Here is a 15,305-nt window from a genome sequence, read left to right on the forward strand (position 1 = left end):
TTGATTCCTGCCTCTGATACGAATATTTGTCTCAAAAGCTATGATATTATACTGGAACAAATTGAAGAAAATCATTTTCTTCTCATTCTACATCTGGGGCGGCATTCTCCGACCCCCATCCGGGTTGGAGAATCGCCGGGCGCTGCCGTGAATCCCGCCCCCGCCAGTTGCCGAAGTCTCCGGCACCGGATATTCGGCGGGGGCGGGAATCGGGCCGCGCTGGTTGGCGGGCCCCCCCGCTCGATTCTCCGGCCCGTGTGGGCCGAAGTCCCGCCGATAAATTTTGTCCCGCCGGCGTAAATTAAAGTACCTATTTACCGGCGGGACAAGGCGGCGTGGGCGGGCTCCGGGGTCCTGGGGGGGCGCGGGGTGATCTGACCCCGGGGGGTGCCCCCACGGTGGCCTGGGTGGCCCGCGCTTGGGGCCCACCGATCCGCGGGCGGGCCTGTGCCGTGGGGGCACTCTTTCCCTTCCGCCTCCGCCACGGTCTCCACCATGGCAGAGGCGGAAGAGACTCCCTCCACTGCGCATGCGCGGGAATCTTTCAGCGGCCGCTGACGCTCCCGCGCATGCGCCGCCCCGACATGTCATTTCCGCGCCAGCTGGCGGGGCAACAAAGGCCATTTCCACCAGCTGGCGGGGCGGAAGTTCCTCCGGCGTCGGCCTAGCCCCTCAATGTTGGGGCTCGGCCCCCAAAGATGCGGAGCATTCCGCACCTTTGGGGCGGCGCGATGCCCGTCTGATTGGCGCCGTTTTGGGCGCCAGTCGGCGGACATCGCGCTGTTTCGGGAGAATTTCGCCCCTGGTGAAAGTTACAATTAAGGATGACAGGTAATACTTGGCTTTGTTGCTTGCTTTATTGCAACTTTAAAACACCATTCTCTGTTGTATAAAATGAAGCTTTAGTTCATACTTTAAAATGTTATATATAGGATGAGATTCTGTATTGTGGCATACTGTCCAAATGGAATTGTTTCATTTCTGGATTTTTCTCAACACACAAAGGCTGAAATGAAAATGTAAAAAAAATTCAATTTCCCGTAGGAAGTGGAAAGTAGTGTCTAAAGCAGCATTGATCTCACCTCTAGTGTGGTTTTAGTGAGAGCTGTCGGCAAATCTGCCTATCGAATTGGAGTAAATGTGTGGTACACTGTTAATTTTTTTTTTTCCATTGTGGCCTTTTGCATGTTCAGTTTGTCACAGCTTGTTCAGACAGCCTACATATTAGCCCCATGTTTTTGAACCCTTAGGTGTTCCAGTTGATCTACACCCTTCAGTGTCTTTCTCTAAAAATATAGTCTTGCTCCTTATTTTTCTCACAAAATATGCTACTCATACTTACCAATGTTCAATCACTCTGTTGTCTGTTTACCTATTCTGCTGACACGCATGTTGTCCCAAAATCATTTTACAATCTTTCTTGCCGTTGGCCAAATCACTCATTTTTATGTAAACAGCAAATTTGGAAATACATTTCTTGTAACCAGGTCCAAATTATCTACGTTTGCTGAATTTAAATGTAGGCCAAGCGTTGACCTATATGCTGCATTATTTCCAACCTTTCTTCAGTCCAAGCATCTAACCTAACACTTTTTTTGCATCCCATCAGCCAACATCTATCCCAGCTGCTACATGTTCCCTGGCAGTATATGCCTGGGACTTGAATTCTATTCAAAAGTAAGACATGTGAATGAATGCTTTCTGCAAATCCTCATACCTACCATTGACAATTCAACTATTCTTTGAAACTACTAAATTTGTCAATCATAACTCACCTTTAATAAAATCATGCCCCCTGTCTTTGTGGCAAAATATCAGGATTGTCCCTCAATTTTCATAGACAAATTGAGGGGAGCAATGGATATGTATTGCTATGCTTTATTGCTAACTCTGATGGTGAAATGATTTTAAAATCATTCATAGGACTGTTAGTGACGCATGGGAGTATTCCTCTTTCCCGCTGTTAAAGAGTGTCATTTTGAGTACAGAGTGTTCTTCTGAGCCTTTCTCCTAGGTAATTGTTTTATTGGCATCTGTTGAGTGTTGTGCGAATGTGCAGGCTTTGGTGGGCTTTTCAGTCTGCAAGATGGTGTCCTGTAAGCAAGACCTGTTTTACTGGTGTTCCTGTTTTCATAATTATTCCTGTTACTACTGTTCTGCTGAGTTACTGTTATTATTGAACTTCGTTATTCATATAAAGAAATTCTTTTAAACAATCATTTGATGACCTACTTTGTGGTCTCAAGTTACCACATCTTTTTGGCGACGAGGAGAAAACAAGAAAAGATAACAAATGGTTTGATGTTCAGTGTGGCAACACGAGGTTTCATTTAGTGAGTAGCTAGTTTTTATTGTGGGTTTATTCAACGGAATTTCAAGTTAGTGCCATGGCTATGTTTGGGGCAGTCAGTGAGTTCAATGAGAGAAAGAAGTACTGGGCTGAAAATTGCGGCATTTATTTTTCGCAAATGGAATAGAAGATGAGACAAAACAGCACTTGATTCACCTAAGTGTGTATGAGGCAAAGACTTATAAGTTGATGAGGAACCTGGCCATATCGCGGAAGACAGGGGAGAGTTTATTTGCAGATTTTGTTGCTCTGGTCCAAAATCACCATAACCCAAACCACTAGGTGAATGTTCAAAGATTCAAATTTCATAGCTATTTTCGAAATGCAGGCCAATCGGTAGCTAAATTACTGGCAGAAATACGACAGCTTTCAGAACATTCAAGGCATGGCCTTGCATGGGGCAAGGCATGGGGCAGCACGGTAGCCTTGTGGGGGGCAGCACGGTAGCCTTGTGGATAGCACAAATGCTTCACAGCTCCAGGGTCCCAGGTTCGATTCCGGCTTGGGTCACTGTCTGTGCGGAGTCTGCACATCCTCCCCGTGTGTGCGTGGGTTTCCTCCGGGTGCTCCGGTTTCCTCCCACATTCCAAAGATGTGCGGGTTAGGTGGATTGGCCATGCTAAATTGCCCATAGTGTCCAAAATTGCCCTTAGTGTAAGGTGGGGTTATTGGGTTATGGGGATAGGGTGGAGGTGTGGACCTTGGGTAGGGTGCTCTTTCCAAGAGCCGGTGCAGACTCAATGGGCCGAATGGCCTCCTTCTGCACTGTAAATTCTATGATTCTATGAAGGCAGTTTTAGAAGCTATACCCAGAGATAGGTTGGTCTGCGGCATTAACGAGGACAGCATTCACTATTGGGTGAAGCCACACTGACATTTCAGAAGGCTCTGGAAATTTTGCAGAGCATGGAAATGGCTGCCAGTAATGCGAATGATATTTTGACAGCTAATGTAGGTGCCCAGGGAGGGATGCTGCATCAAATGAAGAAAGAGATTGCAAGCAATATGGTGAAAGCAGTGGAGAATTTTAAGTGTGTTGGGCTGCAACATGTGAATCATTGCAAATGTATGGATGCTGTTTGTCACCGGTGCAACAAGAAGGGGCATTTAGCGATGAAATGCTGGAGTGCAAAGAACAAGGCAAAGGCTTAGCAAATAAATTTAAATTTGTACAAGCCTCAATCAGCTAGGCATCATTCAAACAGCACAAACCAGGTGGAGGATCAGTTCAAACAGGATGATCAGGTTTACATTCAGAACTTTGGTATTAACCAGAGGTGGTTACTGGGAATCATTTTAAACCAAAGTGGTCCAGTATCTTGGGTTGTGACACTGTAACACGGAATAATTATTCGCAGACACCAAGACCAGGGGCGAAATTCTCCTACCCGCCCCGCCACATTTCTGCCCCGACCGGCCGGCGGGAGTCTCCGTAACACCGGCCGGTCAATGGGGTTTCCCATTGTGGGGCAGCCCCACGCCGTCGGGAAACCCCCAGGCGCCGGCAAAACGGAGACTCCCGCCGGCGGAGAATGACGCCCCATATTCGTTTACATTATGACTCAGAGTCAGGAAAAGTTCCAGATTCAGCAACTATTGCAGATAACATGGCAGAAGGTAATGCTGCAGTGGCCGTTCACCAGGAAGTGCTTCCTGTGTTTCCAGGTTTGCCGTTTGACTCTGCTGGGGGAATGGAAGGGGAATGTTCATATTCAGATACTCAATCTACCTCTTCGCAATGATTCTCGATCAATCGTTCCAAGATTTACCAGTGCTATTGCACAAGCCGCAACGTAACTTGTCGCAATGGGCAGCACGGTAGCACAAGTGATTAGCACTGTGGCTTCACAGTGCAAGGGTCCCAGGTTCGATTCCCTGCTGGGTCACTGTCTGTGCAGAGTCTGCACGTTCTCCCCGTGTCTGTGTGGGTTTCCTCCGGGTACTCCTGTTTCCTCCCACAGTCCAAAGACGTGCAGGTTAGGTGGATTGGCCATGATGAATTGCCCTTAGTGACCAAAAAAGGTTAGGAGGGGTTATTGGGTTACGGGGATAGGGTGAAATTGAGGGTCCTTGGGGGGCGCAGGGCGATCTGGCCCCAGGGGGTGCCCCCACGGTTGCCTGGCCCGCGATCAGGACCACCGATCCGTGGGCGGGCCTATGCCGTGGGGGCACTCTTTTCCCTCCGCCGTGGCCACAGCCTCTGCGATGGCCGATGAGTAAGAGACACCCCCCCTGCGCATGCGCGGGGATGATGTCAGCGGCCGCTGACGCTCCCGCGCATGGTGAACTCCTTTCGGCCCCAGCTGGCATGGCGAAAAACACTCCGGCGCGGGCCTAGCCCCTCACGGTGAGTGCTTGGCCCCCAAAGGTGCGGATTCTCCGCACCTTTTGAGCAGCCCGACGCTGGAGTGGTTCACGCCACTCCATCCCGCCGGGACCCCCCAGCCCGCCGGGCAGGGGAGAATCCCGGCCCTGATCCTCTCCGCTCTGCTCCAGAGAATTCAACACGCTGCAAAGAGATAGGAAATTCTGACCATGTAGAGTAATGAGAAGCGTTTCCAAAGTTGTCATGAAACTCCATGCAGTCAATTCCATCAAAGAACAGGAATGGCACTGATTGTGGAGCAGAAAATGAGAGTCAGGTGTAGGAAATGCAATTTTTTTGTCTGCATTGCACTCAGATCTGAAGGCACTAATTGTCCATTTGCAAGGTTGCTGTCTGATGAAGGCAAAAGACAGATTGGACATTGCTGACTGGTTAATGTTGGCACTATGACCGTGGGTAACTTTCAGTATATTTATTGGATGTATTAAATGTGATCTTAAACAAATAGCACAGCTGGTGGAAACAAAATCATCGTCGGACACTGTTAGAATTAAATCCGCCACGTCATGGCGCACGTTTCAAATTGTGTATGAGGCAATCTGAGTAGAATCAGTCTGGGATAATAAGTATTGCGTTACAAAGTCATTTTCAATTTTAAAAAGTAGACCAAGGATTCATGCATCCAGATTAGCATTCAACACCACTTGGCACATAAGAAGGACTCTGACAGAAGTGAAAGCAAAGTTAGAAAAATGATGTTTTGGATCAATCTGATTTTTAATTGGATGCAATTTGGTCGAGTAAATGGAGTTATCTGGAGATATTTGTTAAAGGCATGAAATTGAATGAATTTGAGCAAGCTTAATCTGCTTTCCAATAGAATTGAATCCACAGTGGAACATCTCATAATGGCTGAGAAACCATGGCAACTGATTTTGATATTGGGTCATTGAATCATCGGGAAACTGCTGGTTTGTGATTTACTCGTGTTGCAGTTTGGACTGCTAGTTTCTGGTCATTTGAGGAACATACTTTTTCTGTAACCCCTCACTGTCATACCTCTCAAGATATACTGAGAAAAGAATAACTATCTATAGTGGTGTGCAGGGAATTTTATTTAAAGGAATATGCTCCAGGCTGGATCATCAGATCCAATTAATGAAGACCTGTTTGACAGCTTGTTTCTTGCCCTTCCCCTCCTGTGACCATTTCCCGATGTCATTAAGTACATGGATCATCTCTTGCAGTAAGTGCTTATTCTGCCATGTGTTTCATGTCATGGGCACATTAGCTGGCATTTGAAGAGCGCTCACTTCGTAGCAGAGAGGTAAATGTGCATTAAATTGATATAGAATTATAATCTATTGAAACTGCAAACAGAATCTGATATGAAACGTTTGTTAGAGGTTGGAAGAATCTTAACATGAAAGATTTATTCTCCAGCCTGTAATATTACTATCATGTTGATTACTCTTGGAACTGTACTAAATCATTCTAGTCAAATGATTTTTAAAAAAAATATATGAGTCTATTGCCAAGAGGCAGGAGCATAAAAAACATGCTGGAGCCATCCCAGCCCTGGCAATACTTATAAGATGATCTGCCAGAAGTAACATAAATATTGCAAATGCCTGATTATATTTAGGTGCATTTAATCGCATTGCAAGTTGATGTCAGGAAAATAAACATACAAACATAGGAATTTGGCACCTTGAGCCTTCTTCGTCGTTCAGTAAGATTATGGTTGACCTAATTGTGGCCTCAACTCCACATTCCGCCTACCGCAATAACCTTTAACTCACTTGTTAGCAAAGAATCTATCCATCTCTGCCTTAAATATATTCAAAGACCCAGCCCGACTGCTATCTGGGGAAGAGAATTACAAAGATTCATGACCATCAGAGAAAACATGGGCGGGATTCCCCACGAACCGGCGGGACGGGCCACTCTGGCGCCGAGGAGTGGCGTGAACCACTCTGGTGTCGGACCGCCCCGAAGGTGCGGAATCCTCCGCATCTTCAGGGGCTAGGCCGATGCCGGAGTGGTTTGTGCCGCGCCAGCCGGCTCGGAAGGGGCTTGGCGCCACGCCAACCGGCGGCGAAGGGCCTCCGCCGGCCGGCGCGAGTTGACGCATGTGCGGGAGCGCCAGGTCACGCCGGTAAGGACCTGTTGTAATTTACACCGGCGGGACAGGCCGAAAACGGGCGGCCACTCAGCCCATCGCGGGGGTGAATCGCCAGGGCGGCCGCTGCCATCGGCCCCCGACTGGCGATGTGCGATTCCCGCCGCAGCCAAATCCCCGGCGCCACAGAATTCGGCAGCTGGCGGGGGCGGGATTCACGCTGCCACCCCCCCCCCCGCGATTTTCCGACCCGGCGGGGGGGGCGTGAATCCCGCCCCATTTCTTGGGCGACATTCTCCAACCCCCCCGCCGGGTCGGAGAATCGCCGGGGGCTGGCGTGAATCCCGCCCCTGCCGGTTGCCGAAGTCTCCGGCACCGGAGATTCGACGGGTGCGGGAATCGTGCCGCGCCGGTTGGCGGGCCCCCCCGCTCGATTCTCCGGCTCGGATGGGCCGAAGTCCCGCCGATAAATTGCCTGTCCTGCCGGCGTATATTGAACCACCTACCTTACCGGCGGGACAAGGCAGCGCGGGCGGGCTCCGGGGTCCTGAGGGGGGGGGGCGCGGGGCGATCTGGCCCCGGGGGGGTGCCCCCACAGTGGCCTGGCCCGCGATCGGGGCCCACCCATCCGCGGGCGGGCCTGTGCCGTGGGGGCACTCTTTCCCTTCCCCTCCACTGCGCATGCGTGGGAAACTGTCAGTGGCCGCTGACGCTCTCGCGCATGCGCCGCCCGGAGATGCCATTTCCGCGCCAGCTGGTGGGGCACCAAAGGCCTTTTCCGCCAGCTGGCAGGGCAGAAATTCCTCCGGCGTCGGCCTAGCCCCTCAATGTTGGGGCTCGGCCCCCAAAGATGCGGAGCATTCCGCACCTTTGGGGCGGCGCAATGCCCGTCTGATTGGCGCCGTTTTGGGCGCCAGTCGGCGGACATCGCACCGTTTCGGGAGAGTTTCGCCCCTTATTTGTATTTAAATGGGAGACCATTTGGGCGCAATTCTCCCAAAAAATGACTAAGGGTGAGATTCTCCAGTCTGCCACCGCGGGTTTCTCGGTGGTGTGCCGTTCGCTGGCGGTGAGATTCTCTCTTCCCGCTGCTTGTCAATGGGATTTCCCACTCAGACCACCCCATGCTACCGGGAAACCTGTGAGCGGAGGCGCATCGCTGATAGGAAAAATAAATTGCAAATCTTGGAGAATTCTGGTCTAAGGGCACGATTTTCTGAATTGTTGTGCTCAAGCGAGGGCACAATGAGGCCGGTGAATAGCAGAAGAGGCCACAAACGAGAACCACGCCAGATGCCAAACAGTTTGCTTTGCAACCGGCCCGCTCCTGCAGTCAAAATCAGGGGCGTCATTCTCCGCCGGCAGGAGTCTCCGTTTTGCCGGCGCCGGGGGGTTTCCCGACGGCGTGGGGCTGCCCCACAATGGGAAACCCCATTGACCGGCCGGTGTTACGGAGACTCCCGCCGGCCGGTCGGGGCAGAAATGTGGCGGGGCGGGTAGGAGAATTTTGCCCCAGGATCCAACCATAGCATGGTGAGAAACCACTTAAACTCTGGGCGGGATTCTTCGACCCCCCGCAGGGTCGGAGAATCGCAGGGGGCGTCGTGAATCCCGACCCGCCGCCCCGATGCCGGCAGCCAAATTCTCTGGCGCCGGGGTTTTGGCGGGGGCGGGAATCGCGGCGCGCCGGTCGGCGGCCGCTGGCAGCGGACGCCCCCCGGCAATTCTCCGGCTCGCGATGGGCTGAGCTGCCGCCCATTTTTGGCCGGTCCCGTAGGTCCGTACCGGCGGGACCTGGCTCTACGGGCGGCCTGCAAAGTCCTCGGGGGGGGGGGCACGGGAGGATCTGGCACCGGGGGGGTGCCCCCACGGTGGCCTGGCCCATGATCGGGGCCCAACGATCTGCGGGCGGGCTTGTGCCGTGGGGGCACCTTTCCCTCCGCGCCGGCTGCTGTCAACCTCCGCCATGGCCGGTGTGGAGAAGAACCCCCCGCGCATGCACTGTGATGACGCCAGCACAAGCTGGTGCTCCCGCGCTTGCGCCAACTCATGCTGGCCAGCGGAGGCCATTCGGCGCCGGTTGGTGCGGCATCAAGCCCTTCTGCGCTGGCTGACACGGCGCCATCCCCGCGGGCGCCGGCCTAGCCCCTGAAGGTGCGGAGGATTCCGCAACTTCCAGGTGGCCCGACGCCGGAGTGGTTCATGCCACTCCTCGGCGCCGGTACGGCCCGCCCTGCCGGGTAGGGGAGAATCCCGCCCCCAATTTCCATACAATTAACGGGAGTCACCCTGGGCGGGATTCTCTCACACCGGGGCCAGGCCAGGTGAATCCAGAGAGCGGAGAATCGCGCCATTGGCCGCCGGCGTGGCGCCGGTCGGGGGCCGTTCTACGGGCCCCTCCGGCAATTCTCCGCCAGTGATGGGCCAAGTGGCCAAGCAAAAGAAGCCGAGCCCCGCCAGCGCCGTTCACACATACTCTTACCCGGAGGGGCCTCGGTATGGATACATCCAGCGGCGGCCTGGTGGTGGGGGAGGGAGGTCCGACCTCGGGGGAGGGGGGGGCCTCCTCTGTGGCCGGGCCCGCGATCGGGGCCCACCGATCAGCAGGCCTGCCTCTCCGGCTGGGGGCCTCTTTTGTTCCACGTCGGCCCCTGTAGCCCTACGCCATGTTGCATCGTGGCCGGCGCAGAGAAGGGAGCCACTACACATGCGCGCATTGCCGCTGGTCCCATTGCACATGCACGCATTGCCGCTGGTCCCATTGCACATGCGCGCATTGCCGCTGGTCCCATTGCACATGCACGCATTGCCGCTGGTCCCATTGCACATGCGCGCATTGCCGCTGGTCCCATTGCACATGCGCGCATTGCCGCTGGTCCCATTGCACATGTGCGCAATGCCGCTGGTCCCATTGCACATGTGGGCAATGCCGCTGGTCCCATTGCACATGTGCGCATTGCCGCTGGTCCCATTGCACATGCACGCATTGCCGCTGGTCCCATTGCACATGTGCGCATTGCCGCTGGTCCCATTGCACATGCACGCATTGCCGCTGGTCCCATTGCACATGCGCGCATTGCCGCTGGTCCCATTGCACATGCGCGCATTGTCGCTGCTCCCACTGCGCATGCGCGCATTGCCGCTGCTCCCATTGCACATGCGCAGACCCGCAGTGCCCGTTTGACGCCGGGGATCGGCAGCTGGAGTGGCGTGGGTCGCTCCAGTGCCGTGCTGACCCCCAGTAGGGGTCAGAATCGCTGCCCCTGTGGCCACGTTTATGCCGTCGAGAAACGCGACGGCGTTTACGACGGCGTCAAACCTTAACCTCAGGATCAGAGAATCCCGCCCCCCCCCCATGTCCAATGGCGTCTCCAACAAATGATCACGCTGCCACCAATTAGTATTCCTTTTGAAAAATAGTGAACCTGACGGATGGGCTGCTGCGGGGAGCTGAGGGTCTTCGCTCACAGGTAGTGAGCTGGGACCACTGAGCATGCTGCCCTGGGTTGGGGGCTGCGGTGTTCAATATATTCAATGACCCTGCCTGACTGCTATCTGGGGAGGCGAATTACTGCTATCTGGGGAAGAGAAGGCAACTGGGGAGATGCAGCCCTGGTTGCGAGTGGGCCAAGATGGGGGGGTCTCGGTGCTGGGGGGCGCTAATGGGACAGGGGTCGACCATGCACTGGTCCTCAATGCCAACCTCTGGACTGTGTGTTCCCATTCCAGGGGCAACCCTCGTCCCTGCCTGTTTGCCTAACGGTCGCCCATAACGACCATGCAGAGAGTGGAATGTGCTGCCAGAGGATGTGGTGGAAGCAGACACATTAGCAACATTTAAAAGGCATCTGGATCGATGCAGGAATAGGGAGGAAATCGAGGAATACAGACCAAGTAAGCGAAGAAGGCTTTTTTTAAAAGTTAGGGTATCATGATCGGCACAGGCTTGGAGGGCCGAAAGGCTTGTTCCTTTGCTGTACTTTTCTTTGTTCTTTGTTCCCACTGACTGCAGAGGCCTCTGGCCATGCAGCTCAAGGCTATTGATAATGGGAATTAGCAATCGTGCTTAAGTGAGCACTTCACAAATCCCAAGTGGATCCCTGTGGGTGGGCGGGCCTTGTAGTATGTGGGGCTTATATTGCCCAGTATCCCAATTACACCTTGATGCATGGACACTGTGCTTGAACACTGGAATTTCATAGAATTTCATTCAATTTACAGTGCAGAAGGAGGCCATTCAGCCCATCGAGTCTGCTTCGACCCTTGGAAAGATCATCCTACTTAAGCCCCACGCCTCCACCCTATCCCCTTTATCCCCATAGCCCAACCTAACCTTTCTGGACACTAAGGGCAATTTAGAATGACCACTCCACCTAACCTGCACATCTTTGGACTGTGGGAGGAAACCGGAGCACCCGGAGGAAACCCACCCACATACGGGGAGAACGTGCAGACTCCGCACAGACAGTAACCCAAGCCGGGAATCGAACCTGGGACCCTGGAGCTGTGAAGGAACTGTGCTAACTACAATACTACCGTGCTGCCACCACAGACGCAGCGATCAGCCTTCAAATGAAATGAAAATTGCTTATTGTCACGAGTAGGCTTCAATGAAGTTACTGTGAAAAGCCCCTAGTCGCCACATTCCGGCGCCTGGTCGGGGAGGCTGGTACGGGAATCGAACCGTGCTGCTGGCCTGCCTTGGTCTGCTTTAAAAGTCAGCGATTTAGCCCAGTGAGCTAAACCAGCCCCAGTGGCTGGGCCCCAGCCCCGGGCACATGTCCACGGCCGGGTGTGCGTGGGCAAGGCGTGTCGGGTGCGAGGCCATGTTTGGGGGGATAGGATCAGTGATCGGCCCGGGCCATGGAACAACGAGACAGAGGCGTCATACTGGTTGTGGTGAGGGTAGTTTAATGTTTCTCTTACATGTGTACACCTCTGCCCCACTATTCCGAAGGTGCCGCCCAACTATCTTCACCCTTCCCCATCTCCCCCAATGCACACTCCACTCCTTACCTCCCATATAACCACACCCCCTGCCCCGCGCCCTCTCGGTGATCCTCAAAGTGCTTAGCCTTCCTAGCTCTACCACTACGTCTAGGTGTATCCCCAGGATGCACATCAAAGGTGGAGGCAGCCATCTGCTTACTTTGTCCGGTGGCCTTGATGCCCCTGGCATCCTCTGGGGGCTCTGGGGTCAGGGGGTATCGGCGCACTTAGCGGCACCCTGTCCCGGGTGCTGGCTGCGAGACGCGGCCTCATTCAAGGGGTGAAACTCAGAGGAGCTGGTGGTCAACGTTGCCAGCCCATAGATGGGTCCAGGTTTCTACCCTGCGTCCATTCCCCCCCACTCAGTGCCATAGGGCCCTGGGGTTCACCTCGGGATTGAGGGGCAGCTGGATTCAGCCACAGTTGCCCTTGCATCATCTGGCTCTGCCAGCCCTGCTGGCTCCCAATGTCTGCACCATAGTGTTGATGCCCTTGGCGATGCTCCTCAGTGATTGGGCCATGCACTGCAGAGCCTTGGCAGTGCCCACCTGCGACTGGGAGAAGCTCCACAACACCTCGGCCATTCCCATCTGAGAGTGGGACATGTCCCACTGAACCTCATTAAGGTCAGCCTGGTACTGGGTCACGTCCCCCTGCGAGTCAGACATTCTGCTGAGATCCTCAGCCATGGCTGTGACCGACAGCACCACGCCTTGGACATCTCCACTATGGCAGCTGACGTTGTGCACCAGGCTCTCCACTGCGGTCACCACCCTAGTAGTGTTGGCTTCGGTGCCACGCATTGCTGGCAATAACTCCTGCACCTTTAGCCTCTGGTACTCCTCCAATCGGCTATGGACCTACTGGATGTGGCTGACACCTCCCTCTGAATTTCCGGCCTCTCCAACATCTCCATCAGCTCCGCGATAGCATGTTCCATATGCTCAGCATCTGGCTGGGACCCAGTTGGGGTCTGGGATCCAGCAGACCTCCGACTGCTGGCCTCCTTGGCGTTACTGCCTCCATCTGATAAGTACTAAAAGAATTAATACCTGTTGCAAAGAAAAAAAACATTCAAACTAGTGGCTGATGTGCATCAGCGACTACATTGTGCTCAACAGATTGTGCCTTGAGCCTGTCCACTAACATTGCCCACCAAGGTGCGTGTCTCAGCCCAGGTGGAGCCTGGGGATGGCAGCCATGACGCATCAATTGTGGCATTCCCGGAACCCTCCTCCGACGTGGTCTCATGGGAGGCAGGGGAGGGGGCCACCCCGGATGGGCTGTCGCTGTCGGCTGGAGGCCCTGAGAGAATGAACGCGTGGTCAGTGGGAGGGATGGGTCAGTCTGTATGGCAATAACAATTCACGTTTGACAGGTCCTCCTGGTAGGGCCTGGTGGATCCTCACCTCTGCGGCGTGTGCTGACCTCCACATTGGTGATCGCTCTGTCCTTGGCCAGCCCCGTAACCTTCAGGGCCATTCCCCGAATGTCATGAGGATTCTTATGTCCACCATCCCTCTGCCAGTCTGGGGCCCCTCCTGACGATTGTGGGACATTTTCTCCTGCGGAGACAGAGAGGGCATTGTTAGCCGACTGTTCAGTTCACTTTGGTTGGGAGGGTGTGTGGTGTGAAGGAAGTTTTGGGGTGGTGGTGAAGGGAGGGGGACGCAGGGAGGATTGGGGTGAAGGCAAGAAGGTTGCAGGAAGTGGGGGCTGATTGATGGGTAGGTTGGGGGAAAATGGAGAGTTGGGGCAGCTGGTCACGTGGGGGTGTGAAGGTTCCAGGAGGCGGGGTGGTGTGAACTCACGCTTGCGGCCCGGTGTAGGTCTTTGACATTCTTGCAGCACTGGATGTCAGTCCTCCTGGTCACACTTCCTGAGCTGATGGCCGCTGACACTTCAACCCAGGCGGCACTGGCTGCCCTGTGGTTCACCCTCTAGGACTTTCGGGGGAACAGGAGATCTCTTCTGGCCTTGACCACATCTAGAAACCTTGGGTCGGTCATCTTGGCGCCTTGGCTGTGAGCTGAGTGGGGCTGGCAGTGCGAGTGCTGTTTAAGTGCTTCTTGACCTTGTTAGCCGGGGGCTGGCGAGCGAGGTCCCGGTGAATCAGCTGTCGAGCCTTCATTTGCGGTGTGAAGCCCGTGAGGCCTAGTTAAGTGGACCAATTAACATTGTATTGCATTGCCGGTCTCGCCGTCCATGCCCCAGGAAGCTCGTGGCAGTTCCCACTCGCTACCACATTTAGAAATCTTTCCAGAGAATCGTGGCCTCAGTGTCATTTTGGGCAGGTTTGGCGGGGTGATTCCCATTGGGTGTTTGGGTGCAATCCAGACCGGTATTCAAGCATATCATCTCCAGAATTGACTTCAACAAATTATTTGTATTTCCTTGTCACTTTATGCTTGTCAATTTATTGGATCGAAATGGCCAATTTGCTAAATCCTTTCTCTCCGCCTTCGTCTCTTGAATCTTTCAGAACAGTAAACTTCGTCGACATGCCTTTGAGTTGCAAATGAACAGTGTGACGTACTTTGTGCTGGCAGCTGATAGTGAACAGGACATGGAGGATTGGATTTCGATCCTGAACCGAATCCTCCAGATCAATCCAGAAGGATCAAGTCAGGAACGAAAAAGTGTGGACATTACAGACGTCAAACATGATGAAACTCTGGGTAAATTGATGCCATTTGATAAGCCAAAGGGAGGATTGAATGAAATCATGATGAACTATGATTTCCTTTTTAACCACATATCTTTTTAAAAATCTGGGGCGAAATTCTCCGACCCCCTGCCAGGTTGGAGAATCGCCGGGGGCTGGCGTGAATCCTGCCCCCGCCGGTTGCCGAAGTCTCTGGCACCGGATATTCGGCGGGGGTGGGAATCGCGCCGTGCCGGTTGGCGGGCCCCCCCCCCCCCCGCTCGATCCTCTGGCCCGGATGGGCCGAAGTCCCGCCGCTAAAATGCCTGCCCGCCAGCCTAAATTAAACCACCTACCTTACCGGCGGGACAAGGCGGCGCGGGCGGGCTCCGGGGTCCTGGGGGGTGCGGGGGGCGATCTGGCCCCGGGTGGTGCCCCCACGGTGGCCTGGCCCGCGATTGGGGCCCACCGATCCGCGGGCGGGCCTGTGCCGTGGGGGCACTCTTTCCCTTCCGCCTCCGCCACGGTCTCCACCATGGCAGAGGCAGAAGAGACTCCCTCCACTGCGCATGCGTGGGAAGCTGTCAGCGGCCGCTGACGCTCCCACGCATGCGCCGCCCGGAGATGGCATTTCCGCGCCAGCTGGCGGGGCACCAAAGGCCTTTTCCACCAGCTGGCGGGGCGGAAATCCGTCCGGCGCCGACCTAGCCCCTCAATGTTGGGGCTCAGCCCCCAAAGATGCAGAGCATTCCGCACCTTTGGGGTGGCGCGATGCCCGTCTGATTTGCGCCGTTTTGGGCGCCAGTCGGCGGACATCGCGCCGTTTCCGGAGAATTTCGCCCTTGTAATGTGAAAGGTTTTTACAAAAACTATG

General features: G+C 54.4%; 1 protein-coding gene across 7 annotated transcripts in view; it reads left to right on the forward strand.

Annotated features, from left to right (window-relative positions):
- The window catches only part of dock10 (dedicator of cytokinesis 10), a 526,558-nt gene that overhangs the window by 337,907 nt on the left and 173,346 nt on the right, over positions 1-15,305 (forward strand). For all 7 annotated transcript variants that reach the window (XM_072474508.1, XM_072474511.1, XM_072474505.1 and 4 more), the window contains exon 8: positions 14,270-14,465. In XM_072474508.1, coding sequence (XP_072330609.1) covers positions 14,270-14,465 — 196 coding nt within the window. The remainder of the gene's footprint in view (positions 1-14,269; positions 14,466-15,305) is intronic.

This window comes from Scyliorhinus torazame, chromosome 14, assembly GCF_047496885.1.
Source record: "Scyliorhinus torazame isolate Kashiwa2021f chromosome 14, sScyTor2.1, whole genome shotgun sequence".
Taxonomy (NCBI): Eukaryota; Metazoa; Chordata; class Chondrichthyes; order Carcharhiniformes; family Scyliorhinidae; genus Scyliorhinus; species Scyliorhinus torazame.